At 41.1% G+C, this 23776-nt stretch overlaps 1 protein-coding gene across 2 annotated transcripts in view; it reads left to right on the top strand.

The window, feature by feature from the left end:
* The first annotated feature begins 1461 nt into the window (after nt 1-1461).
* Nucleotides 1462-23776, top strand: part of LOC116673811 (collagen alpha-1(XXVIII) chain) — a 31944-nt gene continuing 9629 nt past the window's right edge. The window contains exons 1-22 of one of the 2 annotated variants that reach the window (XM_032506115.1): nt 1462-1546; nt 5871-6028; nt 7041-7615; nt 9614-9634; nt 9724-9786; nt 11891-11944; nt 12051-12095; nt 12304-12330; nt 12743-12787; nt 13078-13122; nt 13477-13530; nt 14471-14539; nt 14622-14690; nt 16231-16299; nt 20125-20193; nt 21055-21123; nt 22514-22582; nt 22745-22813; nt 22899-22970; nt 23064-23132; nt 23258-23329; nt 23470-23538. In XM_032506115.1, the coding sequence (XP_032362006.1) occupies nt 1536-1546; nt 5871-6028; nt 7041-7615; nt 9614-9634; nt 9724-9786; nt 11891-11944; nt 12051-12095; nt 12304-12330; nt 12743-12787; nt 13078-13122; nt 13477-13530; nt 14471-14539; nt 14622-14690; nt 16231-16299; nt 20125-20193; nt 21055-21123; nt 22514-22582; nt 22745-22813; nt 22899-22970; nt 23064-23132; nt 23258-23329; nt 23470-23538 (1863 nt within the window). In that variant the 5' untranslated portion in view covers nt 1462-1535. Of the gene's footprint in view, nt 1547-5435; nt 5710-5870; nt 6029-7040; nt 7616-9613; nt 9635-9723; nt 9787-11890; nt 11945-12050; nt 12096-12303; nt 12331-12742; nt 12788-13077; nt 13123-13476; nt 13531-14470; nt 14540-14621; nt 14691-16230; nt 16300-20124; nt 20194-21054; nt 21124-22513; nt 22583-22744; nt 22814-22898; nt 22971-23063; nt 23133-23257; nt 23330-23469; nt 23539-23776 lie in introns of those variants that run through there. The other variant, XM_032506116.1, reaches the window with a different exon arrangement.

The following is a 23776-nucleotide window of genomic DNA, read 5'->3' on the forward strand; positions in this document are numbered from 1 at the left end:
TTGGGTTCAGATTGCCAAGGTGGTGCCTCAGAGGGGAAAATCAATGGCAAAGAAAGCCCATTAGGGCTCTGCACATTCTCTACACATACCAGATAGCAACTATTTAAAAGTAAAAGTATTGCTTTCAATTGTATTTGACCTAAGAAGTTCAGAAGTATTATTGGCTAAATGTACCTAAAAGAAAGTGCAAGTATTCATTTTACATAATGGCACCCGTATAGTGGATTATTATTACTGGGGCTTTAAATTCATAGCAATCATATTTGACATGCTAATTATATGTTAAGATGATGAGATTTATATCTGCAAAGTAACTGTAGGTGTCACATGTATATAGTGGAGTAAAAAGTACAAAATGTCTTCCCAAAATTTAGGGGAGTAGAAGTGTAAAGAAACAGAAATGGAAATACTTGAGTAAAGTATTAGTTTTTCAAAATTATAAGAAAATGTACCGTCACTGCTTGCTTATTCTGGGTTACTAAAGGCTGCATGATTTCATGATTCAGCATGATTTGAGTGGAGGGCAGGGCAACATCACTTCACATTGATACATTAATTGTTTTTTAACCCGAACCATACTACTGTACATATTAATCCTAAACCACTGATTTGTTTCATTGTCCTGATGAGTGTCCCACAATGAAATGCACAAAGGAAAGGCAGGAGCTGTTCATCAAAAAATGTGAGTATTAAATATGGAATTAGGATGCAGCAGTTGTCAATTATAAGCCTCAAGAAGTGTATCCACCATATTTACACTAGAGGGTGCTGCTGTATTTAAAGATACAGAATATATAGGGGGGTGTGTGTGTGTGTGTGTGTGTGTGTGTGTGTGTGTGTGTGTGTCAGATTCTTAACAAGTAATGTCCTCTGGTAGAATTATATGTAGGGCAGAGTGACTGTGTATTAACAAATAGGGGGTTATTAGTTAATTTATCTTTGAAAGTGTTTTTAAAACACATTACAGTAACTGATTGAATAAGGCTTGGCTACACTCCTACCCACATATCTGACTATGTGCAGCCATAAATGCATCTCTAATAGTCTGTATTTGTCTGTGAAAACGCAGCACATATTCACATATTAACATATCCACACATCCTGTGCATGCCCCAAAGTTTGACAATCTGCAATGTTTCCCAAACTGTTTCCATATATTACTCCTTAGTGTTTGGAGGACTGTGATTGTGTTGCTGTTACTGTAGCCACAGTGATCAGGTTCTATGAGTTCACAACAGTGAGAGATGCAAGAATGGACATGTTCCTCAACATAATCCAATGCAGCAAAGGCCGATGTGGTTACCATTTTAAACAGGTAGAAAAGTCTGATGACCTACATTACGGATGAAACTCTGGATCCGGCTCTGTGTTCGAATCCAATACAATAAACTTTATTCAAATTCTTGCAAATGTTTCCCATCCCGAACACATGTCGCACCTGTGTATTGTCTCTGTCAGGTTTTGGGACGCACCTCTTCATCATACTTAGGACAGTATGACAGCAGGCTGCCTTTGACCTTCCACAGACATGTTCCATGCAGGACTGGTCAGGAAAAAAATGCTCTACTCTTAAAATGTCTTGATCAAAGATCTTAAAGGTGATAAGAATACGCTATCTAGACCAGTGGTTCCTACAGTGGGGTCTGGGGACCACCAGGGGTCCCTGATGTCATTCTAGGTGGTCCCCAGCAAAAAGAAGGAATCATTTAATTTCGCTATATTGACATCCGTGAGTAACACAACAACAGAATGTATGACTATTTTGGTCATGGGTTTCATGCACTTTTCTGTAAAAAAATATCTAAAAACTAAATCAAAATCTTATGAAATTGGGGTCTGTGGTCCAAGCAATCTCGGCCTATCTGTCAGTCCGGCACTTTAGTCCAGACTGGAATTTCTCAACAATTATTGGGTATATTGTCACAACATTTTGAAAACACATTAATGGTCCCCAGAGGATGAATCCTGACAACTTTGGTGAGCCCCTGACTTTTCCAGTAGCGTCATTATAAATTTGACATTTGTGGTTTTGAGTGAAATATCTCAACATTGGTTAGACATGAAATCTGGTCCACGCATTCATCCCCTCAGGATGAATTGTATTAACTTTGGTGGTCCCTCAACTGTTCATCTAGCAACACCGTCAGGTCAAGGTTAACATTTGTCCAATAGTTTTGGTTTAACCTGCAAAACTAACATTTTCATCAGCCTCAGCTCTATTTTGTGTTTGATGCTAATTAGCAAAATGTTAGCATGCGTTACACACTAAGACAATGACTGTCAGGTACAAGACAAACCCAACAGGTTTGTTACTTATTAATGCACTTTATCAGATAATGGACAACTTATAAAACTCTTTCTGAATGTTTGTGGTACAACAACCAATAACATATTTAGTATTTATTCATCATTCTCATATCTCACTTATTATTTACTATTTACTCATCGTTCTCATTTTAATATCTCACTTATTTACTATTTCTTCATCATTCTCATTCCCTATTCCAGAGCTGTTCATACTGTTCATACTGTTCATATTGTAATATTCTAACATAATACTATTTATTCCAGCATCCTTTGCACTATGCTCCACATTTAAAATAATAACCATCACACTTCACTCCTGCACTCTTCATTGCACTCATTGCACTACTGCCTCTACATTGTTTATGTTTAGAGTATGTAGATATTAGTGTGTATATATTGTTTGGTTGTTTTGTATGTGTAAGCGCATTGTGAGCAACAATGTTCCAAAGAAAAATTCCTCGTATGCGTCCTATTACCTGGCGAATAAAGCTGATTCTGATTCCGATTCCTAGTTGTCCTAATACGTCGTGACAGTTAGACTCTTACAGGATGATGTTCAGTTTTACCTTGGTCGGTGGTGTAGCTGTCAGTTCCCCTTTAGATCAGACTGGTATGAAAACCTGTTGGGACATACCTGTGCATTTACCTGTGGTTTGGTTGCTCTAAGTACTCTTACTTAGTTTGCCTTTCAGCCCACTAACAATAAACAGCCACTGATGTCAGCTGGTGCTGAAAATATTTGTTGAAAGAACATGCATTATCTTGTAAAAACAGTGGTTAAATGTCACAGGATAGATGCCTGGAGGGGTAGGGAATATCAAAGAGCTAATTGATGGCTTTCGCAGTGTCATTACAGAACTCTTGTTTTCCTCTTTTTTTTTTTTATACCACGTACTCTTTCTCAGGAAACTATTAGCTCTTTAAATGTAAATTCAGTGGCATTGAATAAAACTTGCCATGTCCTGCTTTGCCCTTTTATGGCTGTTTGCATGTGCTTATTTAAATAAGCCCATCTTTATTCATGTATTCCCATATACTCAATGACTGAATGTCACCTCGTTGGTGGGTTTAGAAACACTGTGGGATCTGCTTTTAGAAAGCCCACTTTAAATGCTGCATAGTGAACAAGTAAGCTCGTTATTTCAGAATCCCTGCTGTGAACAAAATCAAGAATTTAAGAACTTAACTTGCTTTTTTATTGTCATAACAGGCATGTGGATTTGCAGATGTCCTATTTGGGCATATCGTAACCAGCTATTCTGTGGCTTTCCATGTATAAGGCATTTCATATTGAAATTCAGTATTGTGCCGTGTCCTAGTTTTGCCAAATATTGTGTGTTAGGCAACAAAACAAGTGTCTGAGCTGTAAAAGTTTTATTCATTCATGGGAAGTAGCCAAAGCAGCGAGGCCAGACAACAATGACAGCCTCTTCCTATTTCTCGTTGCAAACTAGTTCCAAACAGACACACTATTACAACAAGAAAAATAAATGCCTTAAACCCTTTGCTTAATCAGCTCTCTACATGAAGTAAGGAGAGCTGAACCAGATCTGAGGAGGTGCATCTTCCATCTTTCAGGCGGAGCATTCTTGAGTGACAGTTAACCTTTCCTAATACAGTAGGCAATAAAAACACACGCCGTGTTGCTGAGTTATGTGATTCCAGCTCCAGCTTTTATGGCTGCAGAGAGTCTCGTGGGATGTTAAGAGTCCTCTGATCCAGAACTTCATAGGAATTATAATAAGATTAAGGCGTTATGAGACTTTTGTGCTGAAAAGGATACGCAGCAGGTTTCAATAAAAACTGGACTGATTCTGAAATAACCTTTCACGTCCGGCTTTGAAGAGATCCCTGCCATAAAAGGGACTTCTTCCTCTGACTTTGAAAATAGAGTTAAGGTGTACAGTATATGATATATAAGTAAAGCTTATTGGGTAGATCTCACCCATTATGATGATATCTGAACAAAATTGATGAATAAACTAATCTGTGACTTTAGACAAAAATAAAACTGTCAGAAAAGAATAAAATATGCTGTTTAGCTGTAAATGCTACAGCGGCACTACCCTTCATACAGCTGTACTTCTTTCAGGCTTTCGGAAATATATGTTTACATAGATCATGTCAAGAGAAAGACTAACAAAGGACTGCTCTCTGTGTTTTCACAGATGAATCATGGTACGCTGCTCTTGCAGGTTGTGTTGTCTTAAGGTGTACATCACCTGTCCAAACTTTTCCAGCTCTCTGGATTATTCCGGGAGCGAGGCATCTGGAGGCACAATGAAAGAAAACGGGAATAATATATACTTTATTTAAAAATTCTATTTTTTTGCTCGATGGAGCTTTAGCGTCTTTCAGCTCATTGTTTTGGTTGTATTGCCCACAACTTAACTGCTCAAAGCTCTCAGAGCAGGAAGCTGTTTTCAGCAAAAAACGCTCTAACTGCACATTACCTGCCCAGCACCAAATGGCACACAGACAGAGATAGCAACTAGCTAGTGAACATCAGCTGAAGAGCCTGACATTTGGTGGAGACCAAATCAATGCTAATGTTGCTGTGTGCTGCATGTGTAAACAGGTTCACCATATCAATGTTGTGTTCCCAGCTTGTTACTGTTGCTCCCAAGTGGCCAAAATATCAGTAATAGATATTACAGGTTATATCATGATCCTGGGTTTAGTTTCCTGTTTTATTTTGTAGGCTCATTTCCCATGTGTCATGTCTTGTTTGACGGCCTGTCTTGTTTGTTTTCCCGCCTTATGTGATTGTCTGCCTTGCCTGATGTGATTCACCTGTTCATCCGCCCTCGTGTCACCTGTGTCTCATAACCACAATTGCCACAATTGACAATTAGAGAATAAGTGATAATAACTAATACAATAATAATTAAAATACAGTGTAATAGTATTCCAAGTAGTCATCTATCTAAAGTTAATTAAGAAACAATTACCCCTAGCTACCCTAATTATTGCCTGTAACTATGGGGGGCGGGGCAACAATTTCTCTGTCAGGACAAGGAATTTGTGGAGTCTGTAGCTGCCTCCTCAGGCACCCCTCCCATACTCTCCCCTAAATGGGAGTGAGTGAGTTTAAAAAAGGGCTGGACTTCCCCTAATTTTCTGCAGGCTCAGAATGGCTTGAATTTGAGTCTCGTGAGAGCCGGAATACTTTTTTAGCAACGCACTGGTGCCACTGCTGGTGTCACCCTGAGGTGCCTACTTGACCTACTCACTCAACTAAGATTAGACAGTGGAAGAAGACACTCAGCTTGATGCTCAGAACATGGAACCAAACTAACTCTGAATAAAGAATCTCTCCTTTTCCCTATTTGCACTTTTCTGAATATCCTCACTGCCAGGAGAACTTTGCAGAGCACATTGGAGACCTGAGTCAGCAGCATTGTGAGTTATGCATGCTTGATGCCTGAGTCTTAAACACGCATGCCTGTTAAAGCTTGTTCTCTGAGTGTGTGCAAGTTTTTTGTTTTTTTTTGAAGGTATTAAAATGTAAGGACGTGTCTGACAGGTCTTTTTTTATCATCTGTCTTCTCGTTATCTCTCAGGGAAGTCATGGTACCCTCACTGCACTGGCTTCTGCTACTGTGGGGACTTCAGGGTCTTTGGGCACAGGACTATGAAGAAGACTATGAGGAAGAGGTGGTGACCACTAAGAAGAAGAACAAACTAAATCCATCCAATTCCATACCGCAAAATGGCAAATGTAAGTCAAAAGTACTTTTCTTTTTTAAATTATGGATGTTGTTTTATTGACTCTTTCCCACTGATGCTCTTTCTTAAAAAAATACTGTGGAATTTGTGCAGGAAGCACATCTTTCACCTTTTTCATCACTGGAAAAACAGCTGCTGCCACAGGTAAAAAAAATAAAACATGATACTCAACAAGGACATTGCTGGAGGATGCAATCCAATCGGATTGATCATATCTCTCAGGATCCTCCGAGCCATCCATCTCCTGTGTGACCGTTCAGTGCTCTGTTACCCAAATGTTTTATTCGCTCTGAATCGTGTTTCCCTAGGCGCATTCTCTCAATGACATATTTCCATGAAGATTAATGTGATTTATCCTCAGCCTATATTAGATCTGTGACCTCCTTCCATTGCTGCAGGTTGGTGCAGCAAGTTGAGTTACTTTTATTTTCTCTTCAAAATATATGACACACTCATGAACTTATCACACTCGAACTGAAAAGACATCAGCCTGTAGAGAATCAACAGTCAATAAATCACCTTTACCCCTTCTGAAGGCTCCACAGATGAAGTTTTCTCCCCCACTCATAAAATCCATTTGGCTGTGATCAGTTGAATCTTTATGTTTGGCTGGATATGAAAGTCTTTTGCTCTGTCTAAATGAAAGTATAAATTACATATCTTGATCGAAAAGGTCTAGACAACCAACTTGTCAACTTGGTGTTTTGATAGGTTTGTTATGAAGTAAAACGGCTATTATTTAATAATAAAATTCATTTTTGGACTTTCCCTCTTTTTTAAAAACCCTGCCTCTAGGCTAGCTCTTTCCCCCTGTTTCCAGTTTTAATGCTAAGCTAACCATGTGTTTAGCGTACAGACATGAGTGTGGTATGGATCTTCTCACCCAACTCCCAGCAAGAAAACCAATTGTATTTCCCAAAATGTCAAAGTATTCCTTTAATTCCTATGATCTCATTGTTAATAAATGGTTATTTATGGTTAATAAATCTCCTCTTCCTTGTCAGCACTAATTGATGAAGATTGCAGTTTGGAGTTAGCCTTCCTGATCGACAGCTCAGAGAGCGCCAAGGATAACCATGCCCAGGAGAAGCGCTTCGCCTCAGACGTGATGGACCGGCTGCAGAGCCTGCGGCTGCAGACGGGCCGGGGCCTCAGCTCCCGGGCCGCCCTCCTGCAGTACAGCAGTCATGTCATCATCGAGCAGACCTTCAAACAGTGGAGGGGCATTGCTGACTTCAAGGCCCGACTCGCTCCCATTGCGTACATTGGTCACGGCACCTACACCACCTTCGCCATCACCAACCTCACCCGTATTTACCTGGAGGAGTCGGATCCCATCAGCATGAAGGTGGCTGTTCTGCTCTTCGATGGCATCTCGCACCCCAGGAACCCAGACATCTTTTCAGCCGTGGCCGATGCCAAGAACCAGGGCATCCGCTTCTTCACCATAGGCATCACACCTGAAGCCAACGAGCCCGCCAATATAGCTCAGCTGCGGCTGATTGCTAGCTCCCCAGCCTCACGCTATCTTCACAACCTGCAGGACCAAGGAATTGTGGATACATTTATGAAGGAGATTGTAAGTAAAAAACAAACTTATTTTGCTTTGTGTCAGATTCGATGCAGTAGAGTAGATGGTGAAATTGGTAATCAAAGTTCATTGGGAAGCAGCTTTCTAGTTTTCGATGTTATGCATGATAAGGTAATTTTGGTGAATAGAAATAACGTACACTCTTAGTCTTAGAAAACAAAAGTTACATTTAGAAGCAATGAAACTCTATTATGGTCTTTTACTTTAATGCCCATAATGTCTCTTTGTTTAACGAAAGTTACAAAGAGTCTCGCTTTAAGTGTGACTGGAGTGACTCTTCCCTATTAATGGAAGTTTTATTAAATTGAGATTTCAGCTTTTTTCACAAAAGGCATTGTAACCGAGATCTTCCTCGTTTACAAAAGTCACTTGCAAGATTGTGCAAATTGCATGTATGTTTGATAATTGTTTATTCCCAGTAATGTACGCCAGGTAGAAGCTTCAAAAAGCCATTATGCAGTGGGACTTTTCCAAATGTATGAAACGTTAGTCCCTCTTACATTTCCATGAACCCAATAATAACTTTCTTCGCGCTGTCTTTGACACCACCCACTGCTTTATTCCTTGTCTTATTGCCTCCCTGATGTACACCTGCTACCTGCTGCCATAGTAAAAGGTCTGCTGCCATCACAAAAGCCATCACTGTAAAATGAAATTCACTCTGACATCCATTCAGTTGGCCGAAAAATGTGTATATATATCAATCTATATAGATAGATACCGTATATATACAACTGTTTATCCTACTTTCAAAAACTAACGGTTAATTTCCGCTGCGATAATTAGAACATGTGCAGCACAGCAACATCCTGCAGACACAATCAGGCTGTTGACTGTAACATATGCTCCACATTAAACCTCTTTGTGGGAAAAATCGGGGGCCAGTAAGAGCAGGAACCCAGCAAGAACATGCATGCACGCTACATCATTCAAGCAGCTCCTCAGACCCCACTTCAAACTCAGGCTCACTGTTGACACAGGTGGTACCCATCCAAATATGATAAGTGAAAAACTTGCAGTGAAGCTCCTAGAGCATTGAACCTGACAGCCTGCAATTCTGCTTGCATGCAAGAGCCCGGCAGCAGCAGCCAGTCCACAAACCAGACTTTCATCTCTTTTGCCCTGCATAGGCAGCATCTGTATGTCATAAGCATGTGTCTCTGTCTCAGCTGAGAAACTGTCTTTAATCTTCAGTCTCAGCATTCAACTGCATCGCTCCGTCCTCTAAGACTGTCTGTGTTGCCTTCAGACACCTTTGCCTACCACAGAAACATCCTCTGGATGCTTAGCGAGGCTATTACACTAATCAACACATGTGGTTTGTATTTAGTTTGGCTGTAATTTTGAACATTCCGCCTCTTAAAGAGAAAGTGGTAAGCTTTGAAGAGAAAAGCAAACTGTAGGGTAAATATTGCTGCAATTCCAAGAGGAAATGCAGGATGAGGATCCTCTCGCATAATCAGGTGAAGAGGTTGAAGGCTGTTTGACAAACTGAGCCCAGGCCAGCTGTGAACCAGTTTAATTGGGTGGTTGAGTAGCAGGTGTGTTTGGCTCCAGTCTGGGGCGCGTGAAGAAAACAGTTGAGGTCACTATTTATGATAGCTTGGCTATTTAAAAATGGTGGATTTGTGCAGAATGTCCCCTGTCGCACTAGTAAAGATTCTCTCTGAACAATCAGTGGTCTGCAGCGTTTTCACTTCCTAATGTTTTAGTATTGGCTCAGCTCTCTTGAAAGCTAGGCCGAGGTGTTACCAAAGAAGTACTTTCCACAACTAAAGGAAAACCAAAAAAGAGTTGTAGAGCGGTGCCATACCATGCAGTGGAAATATGGTATTTGAGACCAGAATTAAAAGTGTATCTATTTTTAAATTAAGCTCACAACATCATTATCTATGTTTCTGTAAATGTGTGCTGGTTGGGTATAAATGAACCATATGGGGTAAGTCTGAAATTCATCTTAATATCTTTGTGTTTCTTGCTCCACAGACGGCGCTGGCAGATGAAGGGGTAAGCCTCAGGACTGCGGTCTTTCTGCACATTTATTGATTTGTGTCCCCAAAAAGGCCCGTCTGACTCTTCTTTCCCTGTTGTTGAAGTGTCCTCTGGCCCAGAGCAAGTGTGCCTGTGACAAGGGTGAGAGGGGAGCCAGCGGCCCTCCTGTAAGTATCCTTCTACGCAGCATTGGCCTTTGTAGCCCCAAAGGGATACATTTATTTCACAAATTCTTGTTTCATTTATATATTTTACACCATCAATCCATCTTCGTCCGCTTATCCGGGGTCGGGTCGCGGGGGGAGAACCTCCTGCAGGGGACCCCAAACTTCCCTTTCCCGATCCACATTAACCAGGTTGGAGATATAATCCCTCCACCTAGTCCTGGGTCTTCCCCGAGGCCTCCTCCCAGCTGGACGTTCCTAGAACACCTCCCTAGGCAGGCACCCAGGGGGCATCCTTACCAGATACCCAAATCAAATATTTTACACAAAGTATTTGTTTAATTATTTTACAATGTAGTTTTGTTTATTTAATAACTATTTGGGGTTCCATATTGGCTCTCCTCCGCTACATGTAACATGATTAAAGTCTGTTTTTGAAATCCACACGTAGTCTTCTGCTGCCCCTAAAAGACAATTACTCCCAAACTGGCTCCTTTTGAAGCACCATAGAGAACGACACCGCTAACAAAGGCAGCCTTGATGCTATATGCTCATAATTGCAGGGTTTTGAGACGGTTTAGTAAATCATGTGGTTTTGAGAAGCTGTGTTTCCCTGCAGCAGTGAGAGTAAAGCAAATACTTTGCATTCCTGTCACACTTTATTGGGAACAGGCCGAAACAGATATTTACATGGGAAGTCAGTAGGCTCGTGTCTGTCGAAAGAAGCCAGCCACATGGGATTGTCTGAGGACACATGCTCGGTGGAAAAGATGTTACATGCATGACTTTCTTTGCCTGCCAAAGCTGTGTTGCAAACGCATCTTTCATTACACAAAAGACAGCCACAATTAGACGTAGTGTCTTTGCTTTGATGTGTTTTTCACAGGATGAGAACAGAGTCATTACCCCTTGAACCTAATGCTCCGAACAAAAGCTGTTTCACATCACTGGCTTCTGTCAGTGCGCGCCAGACAGAGACACATAGACACGGAGAGGCTTGAAAGATAAGAGAATGCACAGTCCGCAACGCACATGCATGAAAACAGCAGAAGAGACAGACTAACAGACTGCTAACAGACTCAATGACCTTTATCAATGCTTCACTTCAAACATGTTGCTTCCATGAGGCCTATATAGGCCACAGAGAAGTGAGCAGCTACACTACAATTTACAGCCATTTCTCTCCTGGAAGATGACAAATGACAATGTCCTCATTCCTTTAAAGGCCCAGTGTGTGATGTGTTTAGTTGTTTATTACCAAAATCGATGTTGCCCGTTCACAAACTTGTCAATTTCATAAATATTTACCACTACCATCAATTCCAATTGATGAGATGCATTCACTTGAACTGGGGTAGACGCTCCATATTCATGCGCCATCTTGAAATGTGTTGGCCCTTAAGGGACATACAGGACACACTGCTCCGCTTTTTGCGTTCTCGCTGTCACATGATAAACTCACAGGTGCTGCTAATGGTATCGTCGCTTTCCGGCCCCGGCATGTTTGAAGAAGGAAACATGGAACAGGAGTCGTCTTCTTTGCCCAGAAAAAGAAAAAGGATATTGAAAAGAGCAAGAGACCGGCTTTTTGAAGCACGAAGACTACCGTAGCTGTAATAAATACTTTGAACTGCGTGGTGCCAGAGAGATGACTGCAGTATGTCATCTTAACGCTAGATGGAAGTATTCCTACACATTGGACTTGTTCCGACAGAATAGTGCGATTGCCGATGACTCCCAAAACAACATGCATCATATCTGTATAATAAATACAAACCTCACGCCACCTGCCAGTAAGCTTAGCTTAGTATAAATACTGAAAAAGGGAGATAACGGCTAACCTGGCCCCGATATAATCGGCCAACTAGCACCACAAAGGCTAATTAACAAGTTATACTACCTGTTTCCCTCTGCTTTCAGGCTTCATGCTAATCTAGGCGATGACTAAGATCTTGTCATGCTTTTTCCTTTAAGACCTGAAGATGGCGTACAGTTTCTGAAACATCATTTTATGTTGCACACCCTTTATTCTGAAGCGCTCCGCATTTATTAGCAAATTATTGCACTTGTTCCCTGCCTAATTGTGCTTCCATGACTTTCTCTTCAGGGTAAGAAGGGCCGTCCAGGAGAAGATGGAAGCCCCGGCACAAAAGGACAGAAGGTGCTACCTCACTTAACCTACAAACCTTCTCCCAGTTCAATATATTGCTGGTACATACCAGAAAGGTTGCCATTCCTTGTGAAACTAAAATCCCTCTTTCCCTTAGGGTGAGGGTGGGCTCAGTGGACTTCCAGGTCGGGAAGGATCAGAGGTGAGAGTTGAGTTGAGGGTCTCAACATAATTTGTTAAGATAAAGTTGAGATTTACAAGTTTGGATAAAAACTTTTCATTTCTTTTCACTTTCACATAAATCATTGCTCTAAATTAAAAGAGACAAGTCTTGTTCTGTGGTCTGTGTGGCAGTGTTTTGGTTGTTGCCTGCCTCCTTCTGACTGAACAAAACTGTTTTGTACACACAGGGAAAACCTGGATACAAAGGAGAGAAGGTATTGTATAGATTCTACTGTTAAGTCTCTCTATATACCCCCATTGTCTGTCAAAGTATCGGGTTCGAACACTTCAAAATCTGCAACAGTGAGAGACAGAGGAGACAGCGGAGAATTGTGCCTTGATTAATAGAGAAGACTTAGGAAAGATCAAGGCATTTAATCTCCTTTTGTCCCTCTGTGTTTAATGTCTAGCCTGTATGCAAGTGTGTGTATACAGTTACTTGTCTTTAAAAGGAATTTGATAACGTCAACTGCAGTTCACTAGTTGTTGCACACCTGCTCCTTGCTGGGATATTTAAACCTATTAAGTTAATTGCTCCATGGAAATCAATTCTGTTTCATAAACTTGAAATTAGGCAAATGACGCTAAGCAAAAGACTTCACTAAACTGCTTTTTCTTCTCTTACAGGGAGAGAGAGGGGAGTGTGGCACACCTGGAATTAAGGGAGACAGAGTATGTTGCTCTTTTACATTTACTGTTGTTAAAACCTTGAACTCAAGCTCAAGTATAACTTTCTGTTGCCATTTTATTTTTTTGTTTAAGTCATTGCTTCATTGATGCAGTCAATAAAATCTGCCAGAACTCACATACCCTTTTTTATCAGAGTAAAATTAGATTTAAGATTTAATCACCAGTTTATTGTCGACAATATCATTAAATCTAACACAACTCCTTTTAAGACGAAAGTATTGTTTACCATTACCATGGATTAAGAATTTTAAGCAATTCTTCTTCTTTTCTAGGGTCCTGAAGGTACTATTGGCCCAAGAGGAAATCGTGGACTTCAGGTGAAATCTACCATTCTTTTTTTTTCTTTCATAGAATCCAATTGACCCTTTGCTGATCCCCATGCCTTCTTGGTTATTGCTGCTACATTTTTCAAGCTATCCATTCTAGCATGGCAAATGTGCATTTCATATTTCTTTTTTTTTTTTAGCATTTTTTCTAGTGACTTTTACAAATGTACTGGTTGAAAACTTTGGACAATCACTGATTGGGGAAGGGGTTTGACCATGTACACAATTGTGCCATTTTCATTTCAACTGTGACATATTCAGAGTCTGTCTGATGCTTATTTATCTACAAAAACTGCTACTTTGCAATGTCCACATATAACCCTCACACACTTATTCACAACTCAGGGTTCTCTTGGTCCACCTGGCGATGTCGGACCTGAAGGTGCAATAGGTAAAAAAGTAAGTATTCCTCAGTCATGCTTTTTAAAAAAACTTTTTGACATGCTTGAACCAAACCTCTGAAATCTGGGAAGTGTACCAATGGAAACCTAGAAAGAAGTCAATCAAACGTTCTCCACTCCAACTGGTTCCTTGCTTAACATTTTAGTAAAGCATAAAGTAAGAACACATTAGCGACATAATAAAGTCGACATTTAAAATGCACAAAGATTAAATCAATTTAACATGACCACACATTTGAACACGTGTGCGGCATGATCCATCAGCATTGGAACATTTGAAACCCCTCTGAAGTACAGAACCTCACATGTTGTTGACCTTGTCAGTCTATTTGTGTTTTTTTAAGCCCTCTCTCATGTTATAGCTGCCAATTCTGCCATGAGCCCACAGTACATTCCCCACCAAGTGCTCCCTCCTTAATTATTTTGGAAACATGTTCATGTTGACTGGTAGTCATTCTATATCATCTGAATGGCAGACTAATGTCTGCCTTTAAACATTGTTCCAACTTGTCTGAAACAAGGAAAAAAAGTGCCGGTATGCGCCTGCTAATGTTTCCACACCCTCTTCACGCCTTTTGCGTGCCCTTCTGCTGCACACCATGACCCTGCTTTACGGACTCTGAGTGAATAATTGCATTCTTCGGAATACCAATAAAGTCTTGACCTAAGGAATGAAGGAACCCCATGGTGCACGTCTAAACCCCACATTAAAAATAGTTAAATATTAAAGGGTAGAAAAAGCAGTGTGTGTTAGTGTTGAGTGGCAGGAACTAGACTGGTTTGCTGGTTTTGGTCATCTGAAAACTTGGACAGCTCTACTGGCATCCAATCATGTCAAAGTGAGGACTCAGGCACCAGAATCAGACTAACAAAGCTGTGTGTTTGTGCCTAAATTTTTTTGTTTTGGCACATGTCTGTCCCTGCTTGTCTTTTTATAGGGGGAAAGGGGACTTCCTGGGCCACCTGGAATCCAAGGAGAAACAGGGATTGGCCTTCCGGGACCCAAGGTAAAGTCTGACACCCTGTTGTTTAGGAAAATTAAGTCATCACCCTGTACATGCACTCATCTTGTCCCCTTACACTCCGCAGGGGGATGTCGGTTACCAGGGGCAACCAGGGCCTCCTGGTCCTCCTGGACTTGGTGAGCCTGGACCCTTGGTGAGTGAGACACACACACAGCTCCACATGTGGTTGCAGTCTAATATGAATTGATCCTCCGCTAAGCCCCAGCCCCCGGTTACTGATGCCTCTATATACCTGTCAAGCTTTCCATTCTAGCACATATGCAGTTTAAAATGATACCATGGCGGATCTTCCCTCAAAATTCATAGTGTCACTAGCAGATTTTAAAGCCAGTCATAAGCTGACTTTTTTATTTTATTTTTCTTCTTTATTTTTCCTTCTTAAGATTATGTTGTAGGCATTGTAGGCCTTTATTTGACACAACAGCTTAAGACAGGAAATGGGAGAGAGCGGGGGAATGACATGCAGCATAGGGCCACAGGTCGGAATCAAATCTGTGGCTCCTGTGGTAAGGACTGAGGCTTTGTACATAGGGCGCACGCTCAATAAGGTGAGCTAATCAGGTGCACCCTAAGCTGACTTTTCAACGTCTCAGATCATTTAAATGATTACCCAGTGATTGATATTCAGATGCACATGATGGTTAGGAACCCGATATAGCTAGCGTGTAAAGGTAACTGAGGCTAAAGCTGAAGCTCGCGTCTCAGGCAAAGAAACATCTTCACAGGTTGATGATCCATGGAGAGTACATACTGTAGGAGAAACATTGTTGCATTGCAGGGGGAAGCTATTTCGCCCTCGTATTAATGAACATAAAAGTGTATTAAAGTGTTTGTTCTGCCATATTCTTGGATGGATGCCAACTGCAGAGAAAACATAGGCCTAGTTGGACAAGACACAAAGATTAGATTTTATTTTTAGAATGTTTCACTGGACGAAGACTAACAGTGCGTTCATATAGTAGTTGCATTGCATAACACAATAGTGGAGGAGACACGCAAGCTGTTTTTCTGCATGTGAGTACGCCTTCACTGATGATTTTGGGAATTGTAACGTAGTTAACAAGTTTAGCTGGATGGGTAAATGTTCCCAAGTCAAATAAAGAGCAGGACAGGGAAGGTAACATAAGCCAAAACTTTAGTAGCATCTTGGCTCCTTCCTAGTTGAGATGTCAGTCAATGCAGTCATGTACTATGTCATGTTCACGGTCTGTCTGATCCTTGATAATCTATACTACTGCCACTTTGTAACACCCCTGTGTAACTATGGCTGCTCGATAATTACGATTATTTTGGTCAATATTAACATCACGACTATTTAACATGATTCCTTGGTGAATTTTGGAAATTTGTTGCTATCACTGAACCTAAAAAACATTGAAACAGTGAAACAGTTATACAAATCAACAGTGCAAAACCTTAAACTGTGACATTTCCATTCATACGTTTCATTCAGAACGCAAGACAAAATAGAAGTCTATGGCAAAAAGTACTGTGCAAAATAATAATTTCTTCTTGTTAGTCTGATTTTGTGATCATTAGGAGACCAAATCGTAATCAAGATTAAAATTTCAATTAATTGTGCAGCCCTCACACACTTTTTTACAATGCTGCAAACTTTCAATTGTTAAAAAAAGTCTTTTTTATGTTCCTCATTTACATTTTGTTTTACTCAGGGGCCTCAAGGGCCACAGGGAGTCCAAGGAGAGAGAGGACAGATAGGAGAAGGTCTCCCTGGACCAAAGGTGAGTTAGTATCTTTTATGTCTCAGGCTGTCGGGGCTAACGGGTTTTACTAGGAGGCTCATGCACTCCCACCAGTGTGAAGCGATTTAGACCCCATTTCATGCTTTCATCTTCAATTCACCCACCCACCCACTGACCTGCGTAGAGGACCTGTCCGTCTGGCCTCCAGATTCCACGGTGTAGACAGGAAATTGACAACGTGTATGGTTACAAGAGATGATAACACAACACAGAAGTTCCATAAATTTCCATACAGCAAGGCAGTGTGGCTCTCATTACTTCCCCGTATGTTCCGATCCAATGATCATCACTGAGAACATGCCGGCAGATGCAGTGATGATGCTGGAAAATAGCCAGGAAGCCCCGAGACGTGACAGAGTGAGTGACTCATTGAGGGAGGAAAGAATGAGTCTGTTCCTGTGTCTGTTTTCCCTCTGGATACACAGATACACAAACACACACATATTGTCTCTGTCTCACATGTGGATACACACAGGTGCACACACGCTCTTAATCCAAAGATAAGACATGTTCATTGCCACAGCATATGCCATTCTTTTGTCTTTTGTGACTTCCTTCATCGTGTTTTTTATGTATTATAAAAAGAAGTTGCTTGTATCTTACCTGGGAATTAGGGTTCTCTTAGTAGCCTGGGGTGCAGTTTCCATTCTACAATTCTAACATTTAACAAGACAGATAACCTTAAAATGTACCAATTTAAGACCTAAAAGATAAAGCTATTCACTGTTTCCCCACCATAATTGGACTTACTTGAAGTGTAGAGGAGATGCAGGGGTAGAATTTACAGGAAGTATTATCAAACAATTAAATGAATGAATAAAATGGGGAAATCCAAATAATGTGAGACCCTCTGTGTATCTCTAGGCTCCCATTTTCTTTAGCTTACAGTTCCAGTATTATATTTGGTCACCTTAGCTAAACACTGTGGAAAGACACAAAATACAGCATGTGATATGGTATGAAAAATCCCTAATCCTGTCATAGAATAATCAAACTAAAATGTGGTAATGTCACATACCAGAAAAAAATCAATGTAATTGCAACACGATACAAAATATGAACCCAAATATGTACTCAGGGCACATGGTCATAAATATCCTTCCATGTTAAAGTTTGGGTCTTATGACATCACAATAAAATATAATAAATAAATACATACATAAATATACATAATAAATGTTGCATCTTGTGAAAATGTAACGCTGGGATTTAACGTGCCGTAGATGTGCACACATTTCACCAATCACAGTTCCTTTTAATGATTTTCAATTTATGAAGAAATATGAGTTCATTTAACACTTAGATGTTTTTTTAACTCTTGCCCCAAAGGTCTAAAAAGAACAAACAAGTCAAATCCAAATCAAAGCTAGACCAAACCCCTTGTTGTTTTGATAAGTGTGATTAAGTTAATGGAATGTCTTGAGGTGATAACAAATTTAATGTAAATGTAAATGTGCTGTATTTATATAGCGCTTTTCCAGTCTTAACAACTGCTCAAAGCGCTTTTACATCTACAGGAAACATTCACCATTCACACACATTCATACACTGTGGCCGGGGCTGCCGTACAAGGTGCCACCTGCTCATCAGATAAACATTCACACACATTCACACTCCGATGCGCAGCACCGGGGGCAACTCGGGGTTCAGTGTCTTGCCCAAGGACACTTCGACAATGACTGCAGGGGCAGGGATTGAACCACCAACCTTCCAATTGGCAGGCAACCGCTCTACCACTGAGCCACAGCCGCCCCTTAATCACTTTCTGGGTAGGTTACAACGCTGCCAGAGTAGGTGAACATCAGACGGCCTACAGGTGAAAGTCAGACTTTTCCCACTTCTCCATTCTGCATCTAATTTATCGTTTGACAACTTTCCTCTGAGGTGGTAAGACTATCCCCCCCCCCCCCCCCCCCCCCCCCCCCCGTGCTGGAGCCGTGTATATTGCACCCTCAGTTTGGCCCTCGGGGGGGCTTTTTTCCTCAACAGCAGATTTGGCCGCAGACTCGCAGGTGGCGTTCTTGTTCTAAAGAAGCGTTCTTCACATAACATGTCCCAACAAGCTCCATGGTCACAGGCGCTCTGCAGCAATTTTATCCTTTTTCCACATCATTTGCACCTCGGCTTGTGTGCAGACATTAGAGATCATATGGTTATGACAATAAATCTATAATTTTTTAAGCTGACAATGCAAATGCATCATTACTATGCAGATCAATGCACTTCTGTGTTTGTCACTGTATTTATGTAGTCCTTGGAAGACGGGAAAGTGTTCTCAAAGGACTCCTCTGCACAGTCATACACAGCCAGACATTATGCTGCACTCTTTTCATTGTACTTACTGTCAACTCTGATTACTGGTCCAATCCCTCACTATTCCTGCTTTTTCTGGTACTTTAGACTTACATGTACATATCCTCTCCAGACAAATTTTATGAGATGTGAACTACTTTTTTTCCTCCTAAAATAGTCGGTAACCGTGACTACTGAGATGGAGGTAAAAGCACAAATATGTAAATAACCTGAGATCCCTTAGTTCTTGGGCCCAAACCTGCCATCCCTTCTGGTGCAGTTGTACCCAACGAGCAGTTTGCTTAGTACAAACTACAGACTTAAAGTGACACTATATTTAACTGTTGAAAGAAGAAATAACCCATTATTCCTCTTACAAATGAAAAGCCAAATTCATAAGAAATAAAACACAGTTTGTAATTCAACACACAACCTTATTTTGTGTGGTATATCCAGTAGCTTATGATGGCTAAAGTTTAACTTTGGCAAACTTTACATGGATACAGTATTGCTGTGTAATAGAATTGCATGTGACAAGACATGTTAATATGTAATACAGTTACAAAGTCTCACTTTAAAGGAAGCACATCTGAGTCTGATTTTGGAAGCATCCTGCAACTGTCATATAAAACTTTTACTGAACCGACTGGAAAACACCTCAATATGCATAATACATCACGTTATCTGGAACAGTAAGCTGAGCTCATTCTAACAGTGTAAGTTTCAGGTGATTTTCATATGCACAACCATTACAGAGAAGCAGTCGTTGACATCCATGCAGTGGAAACACGGCATTAGTCTTGTTTCTGTTAAGTGCACCGTAAAACTAAAATGTCCACATTGCAGCCATGCCCTATGATGTCACAAATCACTCAAATGAATTCACGTTCTGGGAGGCACAGAGAAGCCTTCGCCCTGTAGGCGAGGAATGTTGAAACAGCCCTTTAATGACAAACTCTGAAAATACTTTGCATCAGTTTATATAGTAATTGTCAAACATCCAAAGGTTAAAAAGGTTAAGGGGTCTTTAAAGTCCAGTGTGAGACTTGTAATAACTCACGGTGACTTTGAAGGGCATTGCGTTGGTTGCTGTGGTAACAGTCTGCAGTAACAATTCACTCACGCTTGGTGCCAAAACTATCCAACAGAAAAATTGTCTCTGTCTGGATACCTTCACTGTCCATCAACTTCAGTCCTTGCTTGACATGTAGACATCAACATAAACAGGAATTAAAATTGTCGTGTTTTTACCAAACTATCAATCAGAAGGCACATTTGGCTTCTACATAGTTGTGTAACTATTTGTTCTGGGATTTATGTGGATATTAGATTAAGTGATAGAAGTGAAAACAAGATTTTCTGTTTGACTGATTTGTGACTGATCAAAGGGACAGGATGGACTTTTCTAGCCTTTCTTTAATCCCACACATGCTCTTACATTGTCAGTGTTTTCTTGTATATTAACTGCTATTTCAAGAGGAAAAATTCAATAATGTCTGTCCATCTTCACAGGGAGAGCGAGGCTTGGCAGGGCCGCAGGGGCCCAGAGGACAGCCGGGCTCTGGAATCAAAGGAGACAAGGTAGGAAGAGTTCAGAGTGGCTGTAAATAAGCCGCCTGGCTGAAATGCCTTCACACAGACATGGAGATAAAGCCAGAGTCCTGCTGCGAGGAAGAAGGCTAAGAGTTGTCAGAGCCACCAGTGAATGCATTCAGCGCGGCGTTATATACGAGGTCACAGTCTACGGGTGATGAATCAAGCTTGGATAGTGTAGGAGGAGAGCAGCTTCACAGTTTTGGGCTGTGGGAAAGCTAGCTCTGCACTGGCACAGAAATGTATTCTCTCTACCTTTTCAGGATGTGTTTGCAGATCTTTGCAGCCATCTGGGAATCTTTTAACTCACAGATGTTGGTGGGACATGACATGAGTTGATTTGAAATGTATGTTAAAGTTACATGATTCATCTTTTAACACTGGAATATGGCGGTGACATTCAGAAATGAATGAAAACCTAGAAAAAGCCTGGGTCTTTTATAACAAAGGTTTTAACATGGAAGTTTCTGCCTCAGATTGTGATGACAGTTTTACTGCAGCCTTCTGGTGAAGCTCACCACAGATAATTGCAATGTGTTTGCGTAGTAATGATAAACCAGTGCCTAAAGGGATTTTTCATAGTTTATTATAGTGATGTTGCATGTGACAGAATGAAAAAAACATCTCAAGTTATCTGTATGTAAAGATTTTACTGCATTATTGTCTTCATCCGTTTCTGAGCTAAAAGAAATTCCAGAGAATCCTTTATAGTTGGGTGCTTTCCACATGAAATAAATCCTTTAATGTCCCAGTTGGCATTTGGGCGTGATGCTAAGTAAGTAAGTGTCATACTATCAACACTTACATGCTGTTATCATCATTAACTTCCATTCTTATCTGCACCTGTAGGGGGATGTTGGCCCTCCAGGTTTACCAGGGCCCCTCGGCCCCCCAGGAGCAGGCATACAGGGCGAGAAGGTAAGTACTTACATAAAATGTCTCCCACTTTAGCTTAAACTGCTATACAGTTCCAGTTCTGGATATTATTCCTTGGTCCCATGAATGTACATGTTATCTTATTCAGGTAGACTGTACAAGAATTATTAGGGTGGGAAAAGGGCTTTAAAGTAAGACTCTTTCTAGCGCTAATACTGTAATATTTTTTTCTTAGACCCTTCTTTATTTATTATTCCAAACAATAGAAACAAAGATGTATTAGATACCATGATGTGGCCTATGTATAAAATCAGTCTAACCGATTTGACTAAGTTGGACCTTTTCCTGCTGACAGCTGAGCCAAAGATCACTTCCCTGATATCAGAACAGATGTTAATTGAAAAAATAAGCCAAGTTTTTATTTTACGTCACTCATACTGGAAGTCAAACAAAATAAAGTAAAGTAAAACAACTGATGCTGAACTTGAACTATGTTGTAGGTTAAAGGAGAACTCCACCAATTGTACACAAACAAGTATGTGTCCAGGAGTACTACTGCATATATAAAACAGTTGTATAAAGTATTTTGTGTGTCCTGAGGGGGCTGTGTGAAATCTTATAAATGTCCTCAAGGGACGTCACTTAAGTCAGCGTCAGTCAAAAATGGCAAGCCCTCTGTAGCTTATCATGTCTACTTGGCGCTAGCAGCTACATTAGCCACTGCTAGCATAACACATCTCCGAACTGCCAAAGGCCAAGTTGCATTGTGGGCGCCATATATTGAAAAGGAAGAATGTAAGGGGAAAAGGATGATCTCTGGTTCTTCTGCATCGATTTTATTTTGCCTTTTTTTAGCTGTCTATCATAAGACCAACAATGTTTTAGGAGTGCAATCATGGGCAGTTCTTTTTTACCTTAATAATGACATGCAGTGGCGGTTCTGCATTGAATTACACCCAGGGCGAGACCCCCTTTGAGCGTGCCCTCACCCCCACATACAGCTCTGTGCATGGCATCTTCTCAGGAAGCAGGGCGCCTGCAGCTGCAGGGGGCGCCATTTTGCCAATTCACCCACACAGTGAAATGATAGACAATACAGTAAAAAAAATACTTCATGGATTTCTTTTTAAGTGCTCATGCCCTCCCCCACGTGTCATGGAAAAATGCCGCCCCGGGCGGCTGCCCGCTTTGCCCATGGCAAAAAACGCTACTGATGGCACGGTTAACTTCAGTGTAGTGCTGGTTTCTTGGATGAAGCAGAATACATTCAATGACTAATAACTATAAAGTACCAAGGGTAATACGTGTTTTTTAAACTTGACCATCTCAGTGACATGATCATTTTTATACAGTCCCTTAGCCATCCAATTTTTGCATAGCGTTGGTTTTTAATAGACGTCTTGATTATTACTGTATCCATTTATCATTGCAGGGCATGGAAGGACCAAGGGGGCCACCGGGTAGCAGAGGCCCACAAGGAGAGGGCTTGCCTGGAGCCAAGGTTTGCACATAGACTCACAATGCTTTTTAAATCTGAAGATGTGCCAGTGCCAAAATTGATGGTCTCGGAAATCAAAGCTACACCCCTGTGCAAAATGTTAGCCACAGTGTATAATAATACCTGGAATAAGTAGACGTTGTCACGCTGTCTCGTCTCACACAGGGGGACCAAGGCTTGCCAGGCGAGGTGGGCGCCCCAGGAGAGAGAGGGGCTGGGGACCCTGGAGCAAAAGTGAGCAGCAGCAACCCTTTATATTTTTACTGTCCTTAAATTTACCAGTCCATAAACTGACACAGATCCATGAATGTGTCCTCAGGGTGAGCCCGGATCAACAGGAATGTCTGGTTTGCCAGGCCTGCCAGGGGAGGATGGAGCCCCAGGACAGAAGGTGGTTTAAATCACCACCTATTGTATCTACATGTGTCTGTGTCCTCCAATGTCAAACCCCTGAAAGTAATAAAACGTATGATTGTGTCTTTAGGGTGAGCCAGGCCTTGTAGGTCTCAGGGGGTCAGAGGGGGCACCTGGAATTGGCACCCAAGGTGAAAAGGTAAAGAAGTGACATTTCCTTCTCACTTTTTTGCGTGTCTTGCGCTGGGACTTTGCTGACCTGTATATAATAAGTAAAGTCACAGCTGTCAGAGGAGTAACGGTTTTCCCAATATGATCTTTAAGGGCGACCAAGGCCAAAGAGGAATAAGGGGCTTGACTGGTCCCCCTGGCATTGCTGGACCCTCAGGACCAAAGGTTAGGTGCTATTAAATAATAATTATAACAAATCTTTTGCATTTCGAACCTGTCCATTGGCATTGGAAGGGCATACATGGTTAGAGGTGATGAGGAAAGATAATTCATGAGTTAATCATTTTAACCACATTTTTCTTCAGGGAGAACCAGGGGCACAAGGCAGGGGGGGTTCCCCTGGTCCTCCGGGTCGTTTCGTATCCGGGCCAAAGGTAACTACTCCACGTGATCGCCATGTTCTTCAATTGAAGAGATAGACAATTGTTTCTTAAAACAGTTTGGAATCAATTAGAAGACTCTTTTCACTTGTGCCACAGTGTTGTAATATCAGCAGTAGTGGAACAGTATTCAGATCCTTTACTTAAAGGTGCCTTGTGAAGTTTTCTAATAAAGAAGCAGATTCATTTTCTATTGTATAGATAGATAGATAGATAGATAGATAGATAGATA

Source organism: Etheostoma spectabile, chromosome 24 (genome assembly GCF_008692095.1).
Source record: "Etheostoma spectabile isolate EspeVRDwgs_2016 chromosome 24, UIUC_Espe_1.0, whole genome shotgun sequence".
Lineage (NCBI taxonomy): Eukaryota > Metazoa > Chordata > Actinopteri > Perciformes > Percidae > Etheostoma > Etheostoma spectabile.